Below are 19873 nucleotides of genomic sequence, written 5' to 3'. Positions count from 1 at the left end.
ACTAAAAGCTTGAAATGGTACAAGAATGGAGATGTCTTAGCTGACAAGGAGATAGAGAATGAAACGTAGAATATCTTGCTCCACGATATAATTCGATGCCTACATTTGTAGGTGAATCACATAATTTTGTGGAAGCCGTGTGAGTGGGGATGTGAAGTGATGCCTCTTGCAGGTCCACACTGATTACATAGTCTCCACAATGGACTGCACTTAAAAACCCCAGATACATTCATCATGACGTCAAATGAGTAAAAGAATTGGTTGAATGCACTTAGACAACCAAGTGAAGAGTTCGCATTTGTATCTGAAGGAATCCTGGTCATAGTAGGATGTGTGCTGAACGTAACACAGAATCCCCTGGAAACCTATTGTCCGGTCTATATGTCATGGCAAATCTTCCCCATTTGTCAGGGAAAGATTGGAGTCTTCCCCTATTGTGATCCGTGATAAGGGGGCATGAAGCTGATATCATTTGATAGAGAGGGTCTCATGGAGAGAAACACTGGGGAAAATGACCATCTTCCCTTTGTCTCTTGTCCACTTTAGTTTGGGAGAACTGTGATTTTCGTTGGTTGCAAATTCAGTAGGACTGCTTCCGAAGGGCCAATACTTTAGAGACATCCCTGTGATCTGTTGTCAACTGCATTGCAAATCCCTCTGTTGCAGCTGAGACTATGAGGGAGGGAAAGAAGTTTACCTTGGTGGCTTGTTGTAAATTCCGTCAACCTGTTCAATAAAGTGGAGATTATATTATAAAGATTGCAAGCAAAGCATGACATTATGATGGTCTTTAAGAAATGTGGAGGTAGTGATCATTACATCATTCCTGACTTGTAAGGCTGAGTCTTCATGTGTTATAGAAAGATCTAATAATGACAAGGTGACTTAAATGCCAGTTTTCGTTGCTTTTGGATAAAGGTAGTGAAAGCCAATATCTCTTGTGCTAACAGCAATGTAGCTGGAAAAGAATGCTGAGTAAATTGGCTCACTAAACTGACAGCATGTCATATCCCATTACTTCACAGCTGACACTATGTTGAGGTTTGATTTCGGTGGGAAGGCTTGAGGATTTTATAACGAGCAAAAAGACATCTCTTGGAAACTGAGACAACAAGCTGGACATCATACATTGGAAGTGTCTAGCGGCACTATGTGTCTGTGCAAGCTACAAACTTTGACAAGTACCTATAAACAGGTACATGTGGCCTGTACAGGTAGATAATTAAAGAGATGCATTTAATACTTACAAACAGGGTACTGAATTATCAATTCTGGTAATACATTACCTGTATGCAGGTCAACTTTATCCTGCCTATACAGGTAAAATCACTTAAGTGTTGCTTATAGTAGTTATGAAATGGACACTATCACTAAACCATGTATAGGAAACTTACCTGCACATATCCAACCATGACAGAAGTTATACAGTATATAGCACACACCATACCTGCATAAAAAAATGCACTGAAAGGTCATTATTGATACTTATGACTTATGATGTGGATACTACAATATCCATTGTAAGACAATTTGTCCTATAGGAAAGGCCCAATTAAGTACTATAAATGTAAAATCAGTAAAGTGGCATATATACAACTATGAAGTGGATGCCTAGGCAATACTGAAAACTTACCTGTATGTATCTGAGGATAGTGGAAATTATACAGCAATAATTATTAAATTTGTTTTCTATATCATGCAACAAACCTGCACTTATTAATACGGTTACAGCAATATGAGTAGATGCCATCACGACCCATGCAGGTATGTACCAAGGGCACCTAAGTGTGTTAAGACAACAAGTGAAAACAACAAAAAGTGGGAAACTTTGTCATTGCCATAAAAAAGAATGGAAAAATTGGAAATGTATAGATGGAGTATATTTCCTTTCAAAGATGAAATTCCTCAAACTTGAGTCAAGGGAAATGTCCAAATTGCTTAAATAGATTTTGCAAGGCCTCTCCACAGAGAACATGCTACTTGGCAGGAGCAGAAGTCGTAACTGAAGTAGTGATGGGATTTTGTATCAATCCTAGTATCAAGGGGAGATCACTGTGGGCAGATAACATTTAACCTTTTAGCTAAAAGGTTGTAATCTGAGCTGGATTCGTGAAGTAATAGTAGTTCTATTAAGGTATTATGATTCGGTAATGTATTTAAAGAAGAATCAGTGGATGGTGATGGATCAGTATCATTAGTATAAATGCAAAAGGTTTTCATGCCATGGTCCTTTCTGCCACATCTCTTCAAATACTATTTAGCAGTGTTGTTGTTGTTTTAGGCTTAATGCCTTCTTTTAGTGCATGATAGGCTATACATGGTGGACAGTAACTAGTGGAGGAAGAATCCAGGAAAAACCCCATAAAACCACCAACCCATGTGTAGCTACTGGTAAGCTTTCTCACATATCCACATTGGCTGGGCCCTAGACTTTAAGACATTTAAGTCATTAAGACTTTAATCCACATGGAGAAAGATGAGATGTCAGTGATTGATAAAGGCAAATGCTTTAGACCACTTGGCTACCCATGGCCCCCAGCAGTTTATAGAAGTCTATTAAAAATGTAATATATTTTGTATTAATAGTGGCCATATTTGATGATGGATCAGCATTATTCTGAACAAAGTTGGAAACATTTTATTCAGTGGTTAGTGGGGTGTTTGTTCTTTCAGTAATGGCAGCCATATGTTCTTTCAGTAATGGCAGCCATTTGTTCTTTCAGTAATGGCAGCCATATGTTCTTTCAGTAATGGCAGCCATATGTTCTTTCAGTAATGGCAGCCATATTTTATGGCAGAGCAATATCATTTCTACAAATGCGAAAAGTCTTCATGCCAGGATGCTTTCTGTTAAATAGAATCAAATTCTGATCAGGTTTTAGAGAAAAAGTCCTGAAGGTTTTTAAATTTTTATTTGCAACAACTAGATTAGTATCATATTAGTATCAAATTAGTATCAGTTTACAGTTTAGCAGTTTTTGAGAAAAAATGTTAAGAAATTTCAATGGATGACACCCTAAAGACGACATAAGATAGATGAAAGCCTATACTATAAGCTCACTTCCAGTACATGGCTAGGTGAGGAAAAACTTGTTTAGTAGAGCTGCTAACAAATCCCCAACACTGAATTTCCTGCAAACACAAAACAACTGCCATAACAGATCACTCTAACGAATCACCAGTTTAAACGATAAAGAGGCATAAAACACAATTATTAATGTCCGAAATGAAATAACAAAAAATTCAAATTAGAATATTTTATTGTTAATATCTGAACAGAAAATCTGAATATTTGTTTTGTTCACCACAAGTTTTGCAGCATTTTGTGAAAAAAAGAAACAAGATGAGCTGAGTTAGTTTACAATGGATCAACATTAAACCTACTAAACTGCCATTATTATTTGTTAATTTGGGTGTAATATGGAAAGTTGATAAAGAAACATCATACTGATTATGGGGTTTATGTCAAGTCAATTAAGCTTTTAGGTATTAATCAATATATCCAAATTAAATTAAAATAAACTGGCCACAAATTTATGTGGTTTTCAGTGTGGACAAATCACTTCCCTGGGGATGTTGTTTAGACAGTTCCTGTATTTAATTAAGAAAAATTACATGATAAATCAGGTAACTGAGAGTTTCTGCCCTTCCTTACCCACAGTTTACTGTCAATCATTATGATACACTGTCAAGTCATGATACAAATCCTAGCAATGTTTGGTAAAATTCTGTCCAAATGTTACAAGACAAGCAAATGTTACCTGATAAACAGATGGACAGACTTCAGTGTAAATGCACTATACATATTATACATAAAGTTCATATTATCATGTCTTTAAAATCTTTACCCTTTTTAATAGCAAAATAGCACTTATGTATAATACTTGATGAGAAAAACATCAAATTAATTCATATTTTTATAGGTAAAAGTTTGCAAACAATCTTTTAAGCAAGTACATATATAACAAATTTTACTAGGGCATTCTTGAATAAAAGTATTATGAATTTTTTTACAAAATTGAAAAATGGAGAAACAATAATAAAAAAAGCAAACTATGAAGTAATAATTGCATCCAAGAGCTTTATCAACAGTATAGACCACAGATACTAACAAGCAGACTGGTCTATGACATGTCATACTTTTCAATTAACAGTATAGACCACAGATACTAACAAGCAGACTGGTCTATGACATGTCATACTTTTCAATCAACAGTGTAGACCACAGATACTAACAAGCAGACTGGTCTATGACATGTCATACTTTTCAATCAACAGTATAGACCACAGATAACAAAAAGCAAACTGGTCTATGACATGTCATACTTTTCAATCAACAGTATAGACAACAGATAACAAAAAGCAGACTGGTCTATGACATGTCATACTTTTCAATCAACAGTATTGACCACAGATACTAACAAGCAGACTGGTCTATGGCATGTCATACTTTTCAATCAACAGTATAGACAACAGATAACAAAAAGCAGACTGGTCTATGACAAGTCATACTTTTCAATCAACAGTATAGACAACAGATAACAAAAAGCAGACTGGTCTATGACATGTCATACTTTTCAAAATGTTTCTTTAAAGCTTCATCATACTCCTGATCAGTGTTTTGAGACAATGATACAGATCTCTTCTTGTTTTTCATCTTGCTCCCTTTGCGACGGAACATTGTCTTGAATAATTTAAATGTGTTAGACTCAGAGCTGGTATGAGTGTACGATGGTGAGGGTGGTGGTGTCTGAGGGGGATCATTATATATGGATGTTGTAGGGGAAGAATCATTACAAGCCAAAGTTTCCACCTGTTTATGCATAGCAATAAGATCCACACTTGACATGGAATGAGGTCTTTCTTTAGCTCTTAAGTGTTTGTTATAACAATCCTCCTGAATTGTGGCCAACATTGGCATGGATGCCACAGAAGCAATGTTTCCATGATGATGGATACAAGAGCCAACAGTGTCTTCTTCATCAATAACATCTGTGAACCTTGCAGAGTGAGGTGACACTGACATTTTGCTGGTATCAACTGAATTACTGGAGTTATCCTCTTTCACACTTTCCTCTAAGAAGCCACTAATGTTTTCAGGATAACCTGACACAGTTTGACTTCTACTCCTAAATTTTCCAATCCTGTCAAAGGACTCTGATGACTGATTTATATTTTCCTGGCTGCCAAACTTGAACCTACTATCGTGGAAATCTTTTTCCAATTCTGCTGAGTTCAAGTCAAGACTGCTGCGATGTCTCCATAGCATATCTTTAACTGAACTAAACTTCCCCTTATGCTTATCAGGCTTATAATGTTTATCCCACTTGTCATATTTATCTTCTTTCTCTTCTTTTTCTCCCCTTTCACATTTATCTCCCTTGTCTTTGGAATTCCTATGTGTGGGGGAATCAGATGAGTTCACACCATTCCGATGAGAATGATCTCTCAAATAACCATTCATACCTCCCTGTGCATAAATTTCCTTGATAGCATTTAGTAGCTGCTCATTTTGTTCAGATAATTTTTTTATTTGATTCCTCTGAACAATAATTTCTTGATCTCTTTGTCTGAGGGCCATACACACAGACCTGTGGTCCCTCCTCAACTGTGCCTCCAGACACAGCATACTGGACATGACCTCGTGCATCTGTTTTTCTGCTTCCAATCGCTGGTTCTTCTGAACCTGCTGACTTTTGTACAATTTAAATTTTAGGCTCATTATAATTTGATTGCTTCTTACCTGCTGCTCACAAAGAGCAGCCTGCAGCTGCCTTATTACAGCCCTGGTGGACTCCAAGTCATCCTTTCTGCAGAAAGGACCAGAATCCAATCTGTCTGTATTTACCTGCTCATGGAAATCAGCATGGATGACCTTAATTTCTCTGTTCTTTTCACCCATTTCTACAATCATATTTTCATTCACTTGATTCTCCATGAGATTGGGGCATTGTCAGGGTCACTAATCTGCAAAATAAAAAGAAATGCATCACTTTAAATCGAACAAAAGTAAAAGCGAACCCATTTGCATTAAAACACAAACTTTAAAAAAATCATTTCTTCATCATCTGGGCATTATGATAATGCTAGGACATTTTACAATACAAATGGCATATATCATACGGCAAAGTTAACTACACATCAGTATAAATTTGATAATGGAATATATCCCCATTATGATTTTTTATACTACTTTTGTGTCACTTATAAATGATTTCAAAAGTGATTCTTTGAACAAGAATAGTTTCCATATGACAGAGAAGCCCCCACCAACAGAATGCTATAAAAGAACGGTGATCAAAGTCAAACAGGAATCATAACCCCATACATTTTGGCCAGAAAATATTAAATACAAGAGTCCCTCAAAGGAACTGATGCTCTGCTGACATATTCAATGTTAACATGAACCATTTTCATTTAGGCCCAAAAAGGCCCAATAAGAGGTCATCTGGTAGAAAACCCATGTTGATACAACTTTCTGTACTGGATGAGCAATGATAACAAAAAGTTCAAGATGAATGGTATCATGGACATACATGATATCAGATTGGCACCATTTCTATTTGTACCAACTAGACATCATATGGACAGTGTTGATATGATAAGCTATCTAGTAGAAATGGTATCATGAACATACATGATATCAGATTGGCACCATTTCTATTTGTACCAAGTAGACATCATAAGGACAATGCTGATATGATAAGCTATCTATGAGAAATGGTATCATGGACAAACATGATATCAGATTGGCACCATTTCTATTTGTACCAAGTAGACATCATAAGGACAATGCTGATATGATAAGCTATCTAGAAGAAATGGTATCATGGACAAACATGATATCAGATTGGCACCATTTCTATTTGTACCAAGTAGACATCATAAGGACAATGCTGATATGATAAGCTATCTAGTAGAAATGTATCATGAACATACATGATATCAGATTGGCACCATTTCTATTTGTACCAAGTAGACATCATAAGGACAATGCTGATATGATAAGCTATCTAGAAGAAATAGCAATTGCAAGATTTTTAAACGGCCATTGTCGCAATCATATTAACAGTTCATCTGCACCATTTTCATTTACGAGCAACTAGATATTATAAAAAGCATTTCAGTGAAAACCCCATGATGATATGAACAGAAAACAGATTATAAGTTTTTCAAGATGGCCACTGTTGTAGGCATGCTGAATATCTTGAATAGCACCAATAGGACATCCTACAAAGCCGTTTAGTAAATATGCCGCATTGATATGAATCATCTATTCTGGACAAGCAGTGATAGCAATATTTTGAAGATGGCCATTGTTATGGGCATACTGGACAGCAGTGATAGCAATATTTTGAAGATGGTCATTGTTATGGGCATACTGGACAGCAGTGATAGCAATATTTTGAAGATGGCCATTGTTATGGGCATACTGGACAGCAGTGATAGCAATATTTTGAAGATGGCCATTGTTATGGGCATACTGGACAGCAGTGATAGCAATATTTTGAAGATGGCCATTGTTATGGGCATACTGGACAGAAGTGATAGCAATATTTTGAAGATGGTCATTGTCATGGGCATACTTGACAGCAGTGATAGCACTATTTTGAAGATGGCCATTGTTATGGGCATACTGGACAGCAGTGATAGCAATATTTTGAAGATGGTCATTGTTATGGGCATACTGGACAGCAGTGATAGCAATATTTTGAAGATGGTCATTGTTATGGGCATACTGGACAGCAGTGATAGCAATATTTTGAAGATGGCCATTGTTATGGGCATACTGGACAGCAGATCAATATCATTTTCAACAGGATCAACTAATGGTAGACACTGTAAGAAGTCTTCTAAAGAAAACCCAATGTCAATATGACAAACAACATAAATAGCATAGTGGACATCCTACAATGTAGGACTACTACCTGTACTTGACCCTAGAAGTTCTTACAATAAAACATCAATATCAAATCTGGTTTCATTCCTTCATAACTTGTTGAGCCGAAACTGAAGAACAAAGTCATACCAGACATAGCACAATGTGCCATGCTAAGAAAACAATTTTTTAAATTCCAAAACTCTCTGACCATGTCGTGTTTCGAAGAACATCACTACTTGTGAAGACTGCTGTGGGAGAAGCCCATGAGACAAATTTGCAAAGGTAAAGTTCACAAAGTAGAACAACCCAATTCATCTGAAGTTATTGGTAAATAAAAGAGATGTGTTTTGAATAATAAAGATATCACACATCACTGCCTTGAATGAGAATGTTTAAGCCATCTGTATTAAAGATTATTGGTATGTTTGTGAATAGCAATAACACTTTTGTCTTTGGAGTTGGATTTTACTCTCATCAATGTATCTCCTAGGAGTGCTAAATTAAGAGTAAAACATCCCCTTGGTGTTAGAACTGGGGGTAAGAATGAGTAAAAATCATAATTTAGTATCAAAATTTGGGGTCAAATTAAAAAAACTGGGGGTCTCTGATGCACAAATGAGGTTAACTGGATACAATACTATATAAAATGCAAAATACAATTATTTCAGTAATCAAAAAGTTTTCAAGCACGATTAATTTTTTATGGCAAAATGACAAAATACAACTGTGATTCGGGAATACATCAAGCCATCAGTGAAGCAAAACCCAGCAAAAAAAATGTGCAAACTCGAAGTTGACTTTTCACTTTGTGAAGCACAGCTGGGGGGGGGGGGCACATTTCATAATTTGCAGGTATTGCAAACACCAGATCAACATCAGTTATTCTGGAACGTATGGCATCCATAGACATAGCAGCACCACCTGTAATGCTAAAACAAACCAGAACATATCTGCATCCAGGTTAGTTTTCTTAATCATTATTCATTATATAAATCTTGTAAAAATACCAGCTATTAATTGAGCCATGCTTTTCAGGACAATTTTAGTCCTGAGATGTGTGTGTGCTTAAGATTTTTAACGTAGCTTTAAAAAAATTCAGTCATATCACTACGATGTCTGCAGTGTGACAGTTTATAGTGATGTCTAGCACTGGGGCATCATGCCGCAGACATGTAACATTATGTCCGACCCAGTCACATTATCCTGACACCAGGCCAACCAGTCCTAACACTAACCTTTTAATATTGAGCACCAAGTGAGGCAGCTGTTAGTACCATTTTTGTAAGTCTTTAATATGACTCGGCCGGTGTTTGAACCCATTACCTTTCGCATCCGAGGCAGATGCTCTAACCACTAGGCCACCGGAACAGTCAGTCCTGAGATAGATTAACTTAAAGACAATAATAAGCAAATGCTCATGTTTACACCGACTTTTTGTGCAAATAAAGAGATCAGAGAAACACCCATTCTGGACAGAAACACTTATCATTGCTGTAAGGTCCTCATGCAGCTTGACAGAAATACATCCCCCCCCCATGAAATGGTCAGTCCCTAATTTGATGAATATTTTCTTTTCTCTACTGAGACAAGCTTATCTTGTCAAATATCATCAGGGATACAGTTCTGAAAAGCCAACAATATGGTCAGCAAGAACAACTCAGTTCTAACCAGGATTGGCTCAGAGAATCCAGCAGGAAAATTTAAAAAACAGTACCATCCAGTTTCTATTGAGTGCAAAGAAGAATACAAATGACACCTGCATTACCCTCAACCCCACCTCCCCCCAAACAATTGAGAGCAGCAAAGACTACATCAAATTAAGACTATATTATGCCATCATATTATGCCATCAAAGGCAGAAACTTGGTGTAGTGTTTTTTTAAAATTGAATGTCAGTATGGTTGTTATTAATCAAAGACAGAAACTTGGTGTAGGTTTTTTAAATTTAATGTCAGTATGGTTGTTCTTATGCCATCAAAGACAGAAACTTGGTGTAGTTTTAAAAAAAATGTAATGTCAGTATGGTTGTTATTATGTCATCAAAGACAGAAACTTGGTATAGTTTTTTTTAAAATTTAATGTCAGTATGGTTGCTATTATGCCATCAAAGACAGAAGCTTGGTGTAGTTTTGTTTTTAAATTTAATGTCAGTATGGTTGTTATTATGCCATCAAAGACAAAAACTTGGTGTATTGTTTTTAAAATGTAATGCCAGTATCATGAGTATGGTTGTTATTATGCCATCAAAGACAGAAACCTGGTGTAGTTTTTTTAAATTTAATGTCAGTATGGGCGTTATTATGCCATCAAAGACAGAAATGTGTAGTTTTTTTTAAAATTTACTGTCAGTATGGTTATTATTATGCCATCAAAGACAGAAATGTGTATTTTTTTAAAAATTTCATGTCAGTATGATTGTTATTAGCCATCAAAGACAGAAACTTGGTGTAGTTTTTAAAAAAAATTAATGTCAGTATGGTTGTTATTATGCCATCAAAGACAGAAAATTGGTGTATGTTTTTTAATTTAATGTCAGTATGATTGTTATTATGCCATCAAAGACAGAAACTTGGTGTAGTTTTTTTTTAAATTTAATGTCAGTATGGTTGTTATTAATCTATCAAAGACAGAAACTTGGTGTAGTTTTTTTTTTTTAATTTAATGTCAGTATGGTTGTTATTATGCCATAAAAGACAAACTTGGTGTATTTTTTTAAAAATTTAATGTCAGTATGGTTGTTATTATGCCATCAAAGACAAACTTGGTGTAGTTTTTGTTAAAATTTAATGTCAGTATGGTTGTTATTATGCCATCAAAGACAGAAATTTGGTGTAGTTTTTTTTAATTTAATGTCAGTATGTCTGTTAGTATGCCAAAGACAGAAACTTGGTGCATTTTTTTTTAATTTAATGTCAGTATGGTTGTTATATTGCCATCAAAGACAGAAACTTGGTGTAGTTTTTTTTTTTAATTTAATGTCAGTATGGTTGTTAGTATGCCATCAAAGACAGAAACCTGGTGTAGTTGTTTTAATTTAATGTCAGTATGGTTGTTATTATGCCATCAAAGACAGAAATGTGGTGGTTTTTTTTATTTAATCTCAGTATGGTTGTTATTATGCCATCAAAGACAGAAATTTTGAGGGTTTTTTTAAAATTTAATGTCAGTATGGTTGTTATTATACCATCAAAGACAGAAACCTGGTGTAGTTTTTTTTAACTTTAATGTCAGTATGGTTGTTCTTATGCCATCAAAGACAGAAACTTGGTGTAGTTTTTTTAATTTAATGTCAGTATGGTTGTTATTATACCATCAAAGACAGAAACTTGGTGTAGTTTTTTTTAACTTTAATGTCAGTATGGTTGTTCTTATGCCATCAAAGACAGAAACTTGGTGTAGTTTTTTTAATTTAATGTCAGTATGGTTGTTATTATACCATCAAAGACAGAAACCTGGTGTAGTTTTTTTTAACTTTAATGTCAGTATGGTTGTTCTTATGCCATCAAAGACAGAAACTTGGTGTAGTTTTTTTAATTTAATGTCAGTATGGTTGTTATTATACCATCAAAGACAGAAACCTGGTGTAGTTTTTTTTTAACTTTAATGTCAGTATGGTTGTTCTTATGCCATCAAAGACAGAAACTTGGTGTAGTTTTTTTTAACTTTAATGTCAGTATGGTTGTTCTTATGCCATCAAAGACAGAAACTTGGTGTAGTTTTTTTAATTTAATGTCAGTATGGTTGTTATTATACCATCAAAGACAGAAACCTGGTGTAGTTTTTTTTAACTTTAATGTCAGTATGGTTGTTCTTATGCCATCAAAGACAGAAACTTGGTGTAGTTTTTTTTAACTTTAATGTCAGTATGGTTGTTCTTATGCCATCAAAGACAGAAACTTGGTGTAGTTTTTTTTAACTTTAATGTCAGTATGGTTGTTCTTATGCCATCAAAGACAGAAACTTGGTGTAGTTTTTTTTAACTTTAATGTCAGTATGGTTGTTCTTATGCCATCAAAGACAGAAACTTGGTGTAGTTTTTTTTAACTTTAATGTCAGTATGGTTGTTCTTATGCCATCAAAGACAGAAACTTGGTGTAGTTTTTTTTAACTTTAATGTCAGTATGGTTGTTCTTATGCCATCAAAGACAGAAACTTGGTGTAGTTTTTTTAATTTAATGTCAGTATGGGCGTTATTATGCAAGGGTTTGCACATATATGTCTACCAGCTAGTTTTTGCTTGTAGGCATAATGAATACTTTAAAGAAAACTGATAAGCTATTTTCTTTTATTCATATGGGATTTTCCAGTCATTTCTCTTGTAAAAAAAATAGTTTATTCTCAACTGGAAGATGTTGCTTTTTTTGTGGTCATGCACACACACACACACACACACACACACACACCATTAAACCTCAAAACTCATCTCTTGCACCTAAAAAAGAAGGAACACTGTCTGGAAATATAGCAGGTATGCAAAGTCTATGTCAAACAAGGGGCTATAACTCCATCATGTTTAGGGCTAGAATGAGGAGAAAACTGAAACAAACTTAGGTCTTCGTGTAAACCATCATACTACATTTTATTTCATGTTCTTGAGCAGAATCAAAATTGAAAAGTCAGCTTCTAGGTCAAACAGTGCCTTAACTGCATTCAGTTTTGCTGGAAAATAGTTACAACTTGACTTGCCTCTCTTTAAGCTAAAGCCTCATACAAACTTTCACTTGAATCCGTTAGGTCCTTCAAAATTTATTGAGCAGTAATGAAATTTGTGACAGATGTGACAAGAAGGGATGGATGGACAGGGATAGTACCATATGCCACCTCCAAAAACAGTCATGTAGTGCTAAATAAAGAAGTGAGGGAATGCATGTTACTCAGATGCAGTGGGTCAATGGTGGGTGCATAAAAAGGTAAGCAAACCTGCATAAAAAATAAAGGGAATACTAATCTCATGCCTTACCACAGCACTATACCCCTGCCCAAAGATCTAGTAGGAGATTACAAAGAAGGATGGTAAAATAGTTCATGATATGATACTGACCTAATATATCACATACAACTTGGACAGTTGAAAAGTTTGGTTCTTAAGTATTATTTGTTTCATTAAATGTATCACATTTTATTTGAAGCTGGTTTTTTTTAAATATAGTTTATTTTTTAACTCATCTATGATTTATTATGAAGCTACATTGCCTTAGTTTGCACTGCAGTCATTACTTCATTGCAATGAGGACCAATAACATCCTGTAGAAGTAATGACTTTCAGCATGGTTACCATGGCAACCATAATGGAGCTCTGATCAGCATCATTTTCATTTAGGACCAACTACATATAATAAAAAGTCTTCAGGTGAAAACAATATGTTGATGTTAATTTCCATTTAGAACGAGTGGTAAGATTTTCAAGATGGCTGCCATGGAGGCCAAAATGGAGGTAAAATTGGCACCATTTTCATCTAGGACCACCTGGACATTAAAACAAGTCTTATAATGAAAACCCTGTATCTATATAACTTTCCATTTAGAAGGAGCTGTGATAAGATTTTCAAGATGACTTCCCAGGTGGCCATAATGGAGGTCACATTAGCACCATATTCAATTAGGACTAAATTAGACATCACAAGAAGTTTTCTGATGAAAACCCTATGTTTGTATGACTTTCTATTTAGAAGAAGTTGTGATTTCCAGATTTACAAGATGGCTGCCACAGCAACCATACTGTGGGTGAGATCAGCACCACTTTCATTAAGGACCAATCAGACATCATAAGAAATCTTTTAGTGAAAACTCCATACTGACATGGCTATATGGATAAGTCAGCTTCTGGTTCAACTGTCCATGTACCAAGCATCTGTTAACAATTGCTATTTTAAACATCTCTACAAAAGTACTAGACCAATTTTGACTAAATGTGACTGAGAGCATCCTGAATTTGTCCAGTAGATGGCAGTGCATCATCAGACAGCTATCATTACTAACAAGAAGTACAAGTGGACCTGAGATTTTCTGGTTGACATCTGCCTAAAAAGCAAATGCAAGGGCAGTTGGCTGAAAAATCTCAATAGAACGCTATCTGTTTAAGTTTGTCCAATTCTTTCCATTGCATATGTTGTCAAAACAACCGTGTCAAGGTTTTCTCTTGTTTGTCTAGTTTTAGAGCTTCATTGACATTTGATGACATATTAGCAAAACTTGTCCAATATCAAAAGGCCCTTCTTTGTGTCAAAGTCAAATTCTATTCAACAGCTGTAACCTTGTCTGATGGCATATAAGCATTCTCTGTATAAGCATAAATGCCTTTCATGCCAGAGTGCCTTCTGTAAGATTTAGTCAAATTCTCCAAGAGTAGGTTTTGAAAGAAAGAAAAAAAGTTGTTCAAAGGATTTTAATTTTTGTAATAAAAGTTTATAAAAAAACCCAACTTTTTTCTAAACAAGAGGCCAAGGTGACCTGATATCATTCACCTGGTTAACACAACTTTTAACAACTGACCATTTCACTAAGTAGACTTATAGTATTGTAAGAACACAACCTGTGTAAACCTATAGTGTACATATTCTTTCCAAAGGAAGAGCCATAGTTAATAATATTATGCACATTTAATTTGTATTGTGTGTTGGCTTTTCTCCATTATTATATGTTATGGATATCTATATTTTGTGACTGACCTTGGTCAGTAATCGAGTTAAAGGCTTACTGAAAAATAGTTGTTATTTTGTAAACAACATATTACATTGCTAATATTTCTCTATGATTTTAGATTATATATTAAGATCATTACTAGAGGTTATCATGTTTATTTTTATCTGTTTAGGACCTTAGCTTTTCACTTGGAAATCCGGATCTTAAAATGTTCTAGAAATGAATTTTTGACCCTCATCCTGGTCCTCATATTATGACTTATGTTCTTATATAAGGGTGAAGTAACAGAATAACTCATTCCTATTTTTAACATTAGTCTTTAGAGCAGTAAATTTTAGTTGTGTTTGAGAGGATTTGTTTATTCACTGGAATTACAGAGTACTCACTATATTTAGACTAAAATCACTATTTTTGGATTAGTGTGAATTTATTCAAGGATATTTTGGATTATATAATTGTGATACATCAAGACTTGGCACATTAGCTTGTTCATGACTATTGGCTAATCAGCACATTCAGTGCTGGAATTCATTCAGATATACTTTTGGAGTTGTGATAGAACTTTTAGGACTATCTGGTATTTCATTCAAAATACTGAAAGTTCTTTTTAAATTTTCACTAAGTATTCAAAACAAATAAAATATTTGTTGAATTTTACAAAACTTGTTGGTTTTCTCTTTTTTGTTACTTAGTTTAAGACCACAGAGTCATAACAATAGGTAGAGTCTCATAACTGAAGTCATCCAGAGACCTTTAAAATTCATTTTTATAGATAAAGTTTTAATGTGTGGTCACAGAATCATAAGGCTTTAAAAAAAATTAAATTATTATTCACTGGCTATTCGTCTTATTTAAATCAAAACTCCAAATTATCTTGCTTTAAAAATGAAAAAAGATTTGCTCTTTTGGTACAAAGAGGATAAAGTAAGAATGGATTAATGAAATGTAGTTAAGGTATCTAATTACCCTAATAGTATTATACAATAAATTAGGTCTTAATTTGATTAAATTAGGTTGTCATTAATAAGTGATATACAATACAGAATTTAAATTTATGAGAGCAATTAAGATTTGATTAATTTAATGTAGTTGTTAAACCTAATATACCATAGTGAATTATGTACATCTGTCCTATGTATATTGCACGACCTTGCTTGTTTTGATTTTCATTTTAATCACTCATTCTGTGTGTGTTTGTGATTTGGATTTTTAACGTAGTTTTAACAATTTTTCAGTCATATCGCTACAATGTCTGCAGTGTGGCAGTTTATAGTGATGTCTGGCACTGGGGCATCATGCCACAGACATGTAGCATGATGTCCCACCCAGTCACATTATCCTGACACCAGGCCAACGAGTCCTAACACTAACCTCTTAATGCCAAGCACCAAGTGAGGCAGCTGCTTGTACCATTTTTATACGTCTTTCGTATGACTCGGCCAGGGATCGAACCCACGACCTCCCACATCCGAAGCAGATGCTCAAACCACTAAATCCATCTATTCTATTATATAACTAATAATAAAATATCAATGTTATGAATTATAAATACACAACCAATGATAGCCTATATAACTGAAGTGCATTTCAGTGTTTTCAGTGCAATGTGTATATCATGTTATTCATTTGCTAATATTATTAACTAGTACATAAACTAAACAACATGTATTCGAGATGCAATGTGGTTTATTTATTGTTTGCTTTTCTTCAAATAAACAACAAATGCATCAAACATGATTTCTAAAATCAGCTCTGCTACTGTCTTCTCCAACTCTCGCCAAGAGCAATTCTCATTGCTAAAAATAGTGCTAATGGGTTATAAAACACTATAAGCTTTCAACATTAATATTTTCTTACTTCGGATATTAATTTAAATATAAAATTCATTTCAGAAATATTTTAAAATTCAAAACCAAACCTGAATTAGTTCAATATATGTGTTACAATAATGAATAGTCTAGTTCAGTACAACAACACACTTGTATGCAAAGGTACGACACCTATAGATATGTTCCTTGTGAAACAAAGAACATCTCCGCATAAGCCTGTTTCTTTATACTGTTTACCATGTTTAACCAATATTACCTCACTTTAAGGTTGTGTCCATTTCGAGCCTAATTACAATCATCTGGTCTGCGTATGAAATCCGAACAACTAATTCATGAAGTCACCTTTTAAACCTAATCAAAACAGAATGTGGCAAACAGCTAGTACTTCGTTTTCCCTGTGGCGTGTATGAAATCATGATCACACAAAGCACTTCTAGATCCCTACCTGTAGTTAGCATTAGTAGCTCAAGAATTGTACATGTACCACATGCATCCGTTGACAAATACACACCAGTGTTGCCAAGGCGGACACTTATAATCGATACGAAAGCAGTGTGCCCAGTGACATTGCTATTGATGATACACACTTTTTTTAAAATCTGACTTTTGTTGCAAAATGTTGTTCTCTGAATGGCTCCTAATGTGAATCATTTTCAAGGAGAAGCGCATACATTAGCAATCAGAGGTAATCTATGAGTCATAACGTGTAACTTTGACATACTACACCTTATGAAGTTAGGTCTATCAGCCTATGTAAAGGTGACGCTAACACTTCACAATTTAGGGGACATGCCACTCATATTGTCATACAATGGACCACTCATACAAAAGTATTCGAATGTAAACAAATGCACTGGTGTCAAATTTATGAGATACAGATATGAATACAGACAACTTAATTATGCTCAAAATCAAGGTTGTCAAATCTATTCAACCAAAACCCTTACAGTGTTAGAGACCTATGAATACTGTAATTCATCCTAAATAAATTAATATTTATGACATGTAGAATCCCTTTATGTTCATTTAGACTGGGATTTAAATAGGCACATTATATATATATATATATATATATATATATATATATATATATATATTTGTGTGTGTGTGTGTGTGTGTGTGTGTGTGTGTTCCATTACGTGAATAAATAGAACGTAAGTATCGCACACCATACACCCACCCCAATGTGTAATTGCCCTATATTGTACAAATTCGAAATTTTGTTGTTGAAATCACTCTTCTTTTAATCAGTGACTCGATCTCTGGCAAAAAAATCAATAGGCTTCTTTCTTACTCCAAGTGTCAGCCGTAGGCAAAGTTTAGTCCAGGTATGTGATGTGGAACATGTTTTCAGTAGCGTACTAACGAAGGGGGGGGGGTATCCTTGGCGCCCTAGTTCTTGCGGCACCAAAACCCCTTTGTACCATCGTCGTCGCCCCGGGGGCCATTTACTCTATGTACGCCACTGCACGTTTGTGTGCAAAAACTATTTTTTCTTCTATCGACCACAGTGACCATGTGATGTGAAACAAGACGGCTAACTTGCTCACTTCTTTTCTTCAAATAACCAAATAATCTAATGCAAGATTTTGCCAAGTAATCTAGACTAACTCTGTCAGATCTTCGGTCACATTTTGCATGTAATTTTTCAGAAGTTTGAATTTTTTTTCTATATTGTTTGTAACATTACTGATAGGTCTGTTTGGAGAAGGAAACCACAAAATGTGCACGAAATCACCAACCTTGGACGGAAGGCCACATATTAGAGTTAGACAGGCAAATGTAAGTCACTGATCAGTGTCAGAATTGCAAATGTGTAAAGCAAGACCTCCGGGTAACTACTGTAAAATTGTATTGTTAAAAAAAAATGATTCAAGTCAGGGACTCTGTCCGAAGTCCAAGAGAAATCCTGCCTGAATGTATTTTTGTTGCATGAAAGGGTATGGTTTTAAATTATTTATTTAGTTTTCAATGGCAATCAGTGCTGTTTGACTGATGAATTGTGCAGTTGCCTTCAGTCTCCATGACTACTAGAAAAGTTCCAAAAAATCGTACAGGCCAAGTAAAGTTTATTGAGAGTATGTACTAATGAGGGATTAACTAGTTATTTCCTGTCAATCGGGCACCCACAAGAGCTGTGTATTATCTGCCCCATTATTAGCACATTAATAATGATTTCATGTCTATATTACAGGTAAATTGTCCAGTGGTGTCTATATTGCTTAATAACACACCTAATATTTTGAATCTATTACACAGAGATGATGTAGCAAATTTAAGGGACAGTAATAATTATATAGCAATTTTGTTTGCTTACAGGTATAAAAGTCATTATAAATAAAACTAAAATCAGTTTGTAAATAAATAATGTAGACCAAAGAGATTATGAATTGGAATTAATAAGCAAGGAGAATGGGTGTTGTTCTGTTTTATGAATTGTATGGAGTTACTTGGGACACACAAACCAAAATAATAATAAAAACTCAAACTGGCTTAGTGTCAGTGGTAAAAAGACACTTTTCTCTGTTCTAAAATCTCAAGAGAAAATTTGGAAGCTTTGAATACCATCACATGTTTAATGCTATGGTAAAACAAACATCATATGGAGCTGAAATATGGAAATATCAAAATTCTGGCACAGGAGAACATGTGTATGCACACTTCTGTAATTCAGTTTTATGTGTTTCTTTTTCTGTAATTAGTTTTACGTGTTTCTTTTTCTGTAATCAGTTTTGTAGCTGTTGGCGAATACTGTAGACTTCCTTAATGCCTAACATACCATGCATTAAGTGCATTTGCATAGCTATAATAATAATAATAATAATAATGACAATTACTTTATTTGCATAGCTATAGATTATGCCCCTAAACATGTACAAGATGCTTTAATCTCTTGATGAATTAGGTTATGTAAAGTGAGTCTTGTGGGTCAGTAGTTCTTTCCGGGGGTTTCCCAGGTACTTCCTCCACCATTTATACTGGCCGCCATGTATAGCCTATCTTGTGCTGAAAAATGGCATTAAACCCTACAACAACAACAATGTAAAGTGAGCTACTTATGTTTTTATTTTATTTTGCAGGATGTTGAGAATATTGTTCTTTTCTTGAATTATTTTACACCAAGGCTAATGGATTGTATGATGCTGAACTAGCACATAAATGATTACACCTTATAGAAATGTTAAAATCCATTTCATTTAGAAACTTAAATATATATAATGCCACATTTCCTGTGATTATCACATGCTAAATTTAGATACTTTAATCAGTTCAGATCTGAAAGCGTGGAGAGTTACAGTCTGTACTGAGTTAATATGTGCACAAAACATTGATTTATTTTGCAGAAACAAAAATATTTCTTATTAATTGTGTAGCTGTATACAGTCACTATGCATTCCAGAGACTCCAGATGTTTAATAATTAGTATCAATTCATTGTATTTGTTTATGGTGCTGCAAATGTATAAACATTGTGAACTATACTGTATTATGGACCTGAATTACAGAATATTAATATCATT

General features: G+C 34.6%; 1 protein-coding gene across 2 annotated transcripts; it reads right to left on the bottom strand.

Annotated features, from left to right (window-relative positions):
- Positions 1 to 3242: 3242 nt before the first annotated feature.
- Positions 3243 to 17034, bottom strand: LOC149778449 (uncharacterized). Of its 2 annotated transcripts, none has more exons than XM_089939285.1 (2): positions 16799 to 17034; positions 3243 to 5967 (listed from the first exon to the last, which is right to left on the bottom strand). In XM_089939285.1, exon 2 carries the CDS (start codon positions 5936 to 5938, stop codon positions 4559 to 4561), a length of 1380 nt encoding a protein of 459 aa, XP_089795411.1. In that variant the 5' UTR covers positions 5939 to 5967; positions 16799 to 17034; the 3' UTR covers positions 3243 to 4558. The 2 variants fall into 2 exon arrangements, with proteins under 2 accessions (XP_089795411.1, XP_089795410.1); XM_089939284.1 differs by lacking the exon at positions 16799 to 17034 and adding an exon at positions 16610 to 16792.
- Between the last annotated feature and the right edge of the window lie 2839 nt (positions 17035 to 19873).

The sequence above is a fragment of the Sinohyriopsis cumingii genome, chromosome 17, assembly GCF_028554795.1.
Source record: "Sinohyriopsis cumingii isolate HCF-2022 chromosome 17, ASM2855479v2, whole genome shotgun sequence".
NCBI classification, from domain to species: Eukaryota; Metazoa; Mollusca; class Bivalvia; order Unionida; family Unionidae; genus Sinohyriopsis; species Sinohyriopsis cumingii.
Note: the sequence above shows the minus strand (reverse complement) of the source record. Positions and strands in the feature narration are given on the sequence as shown.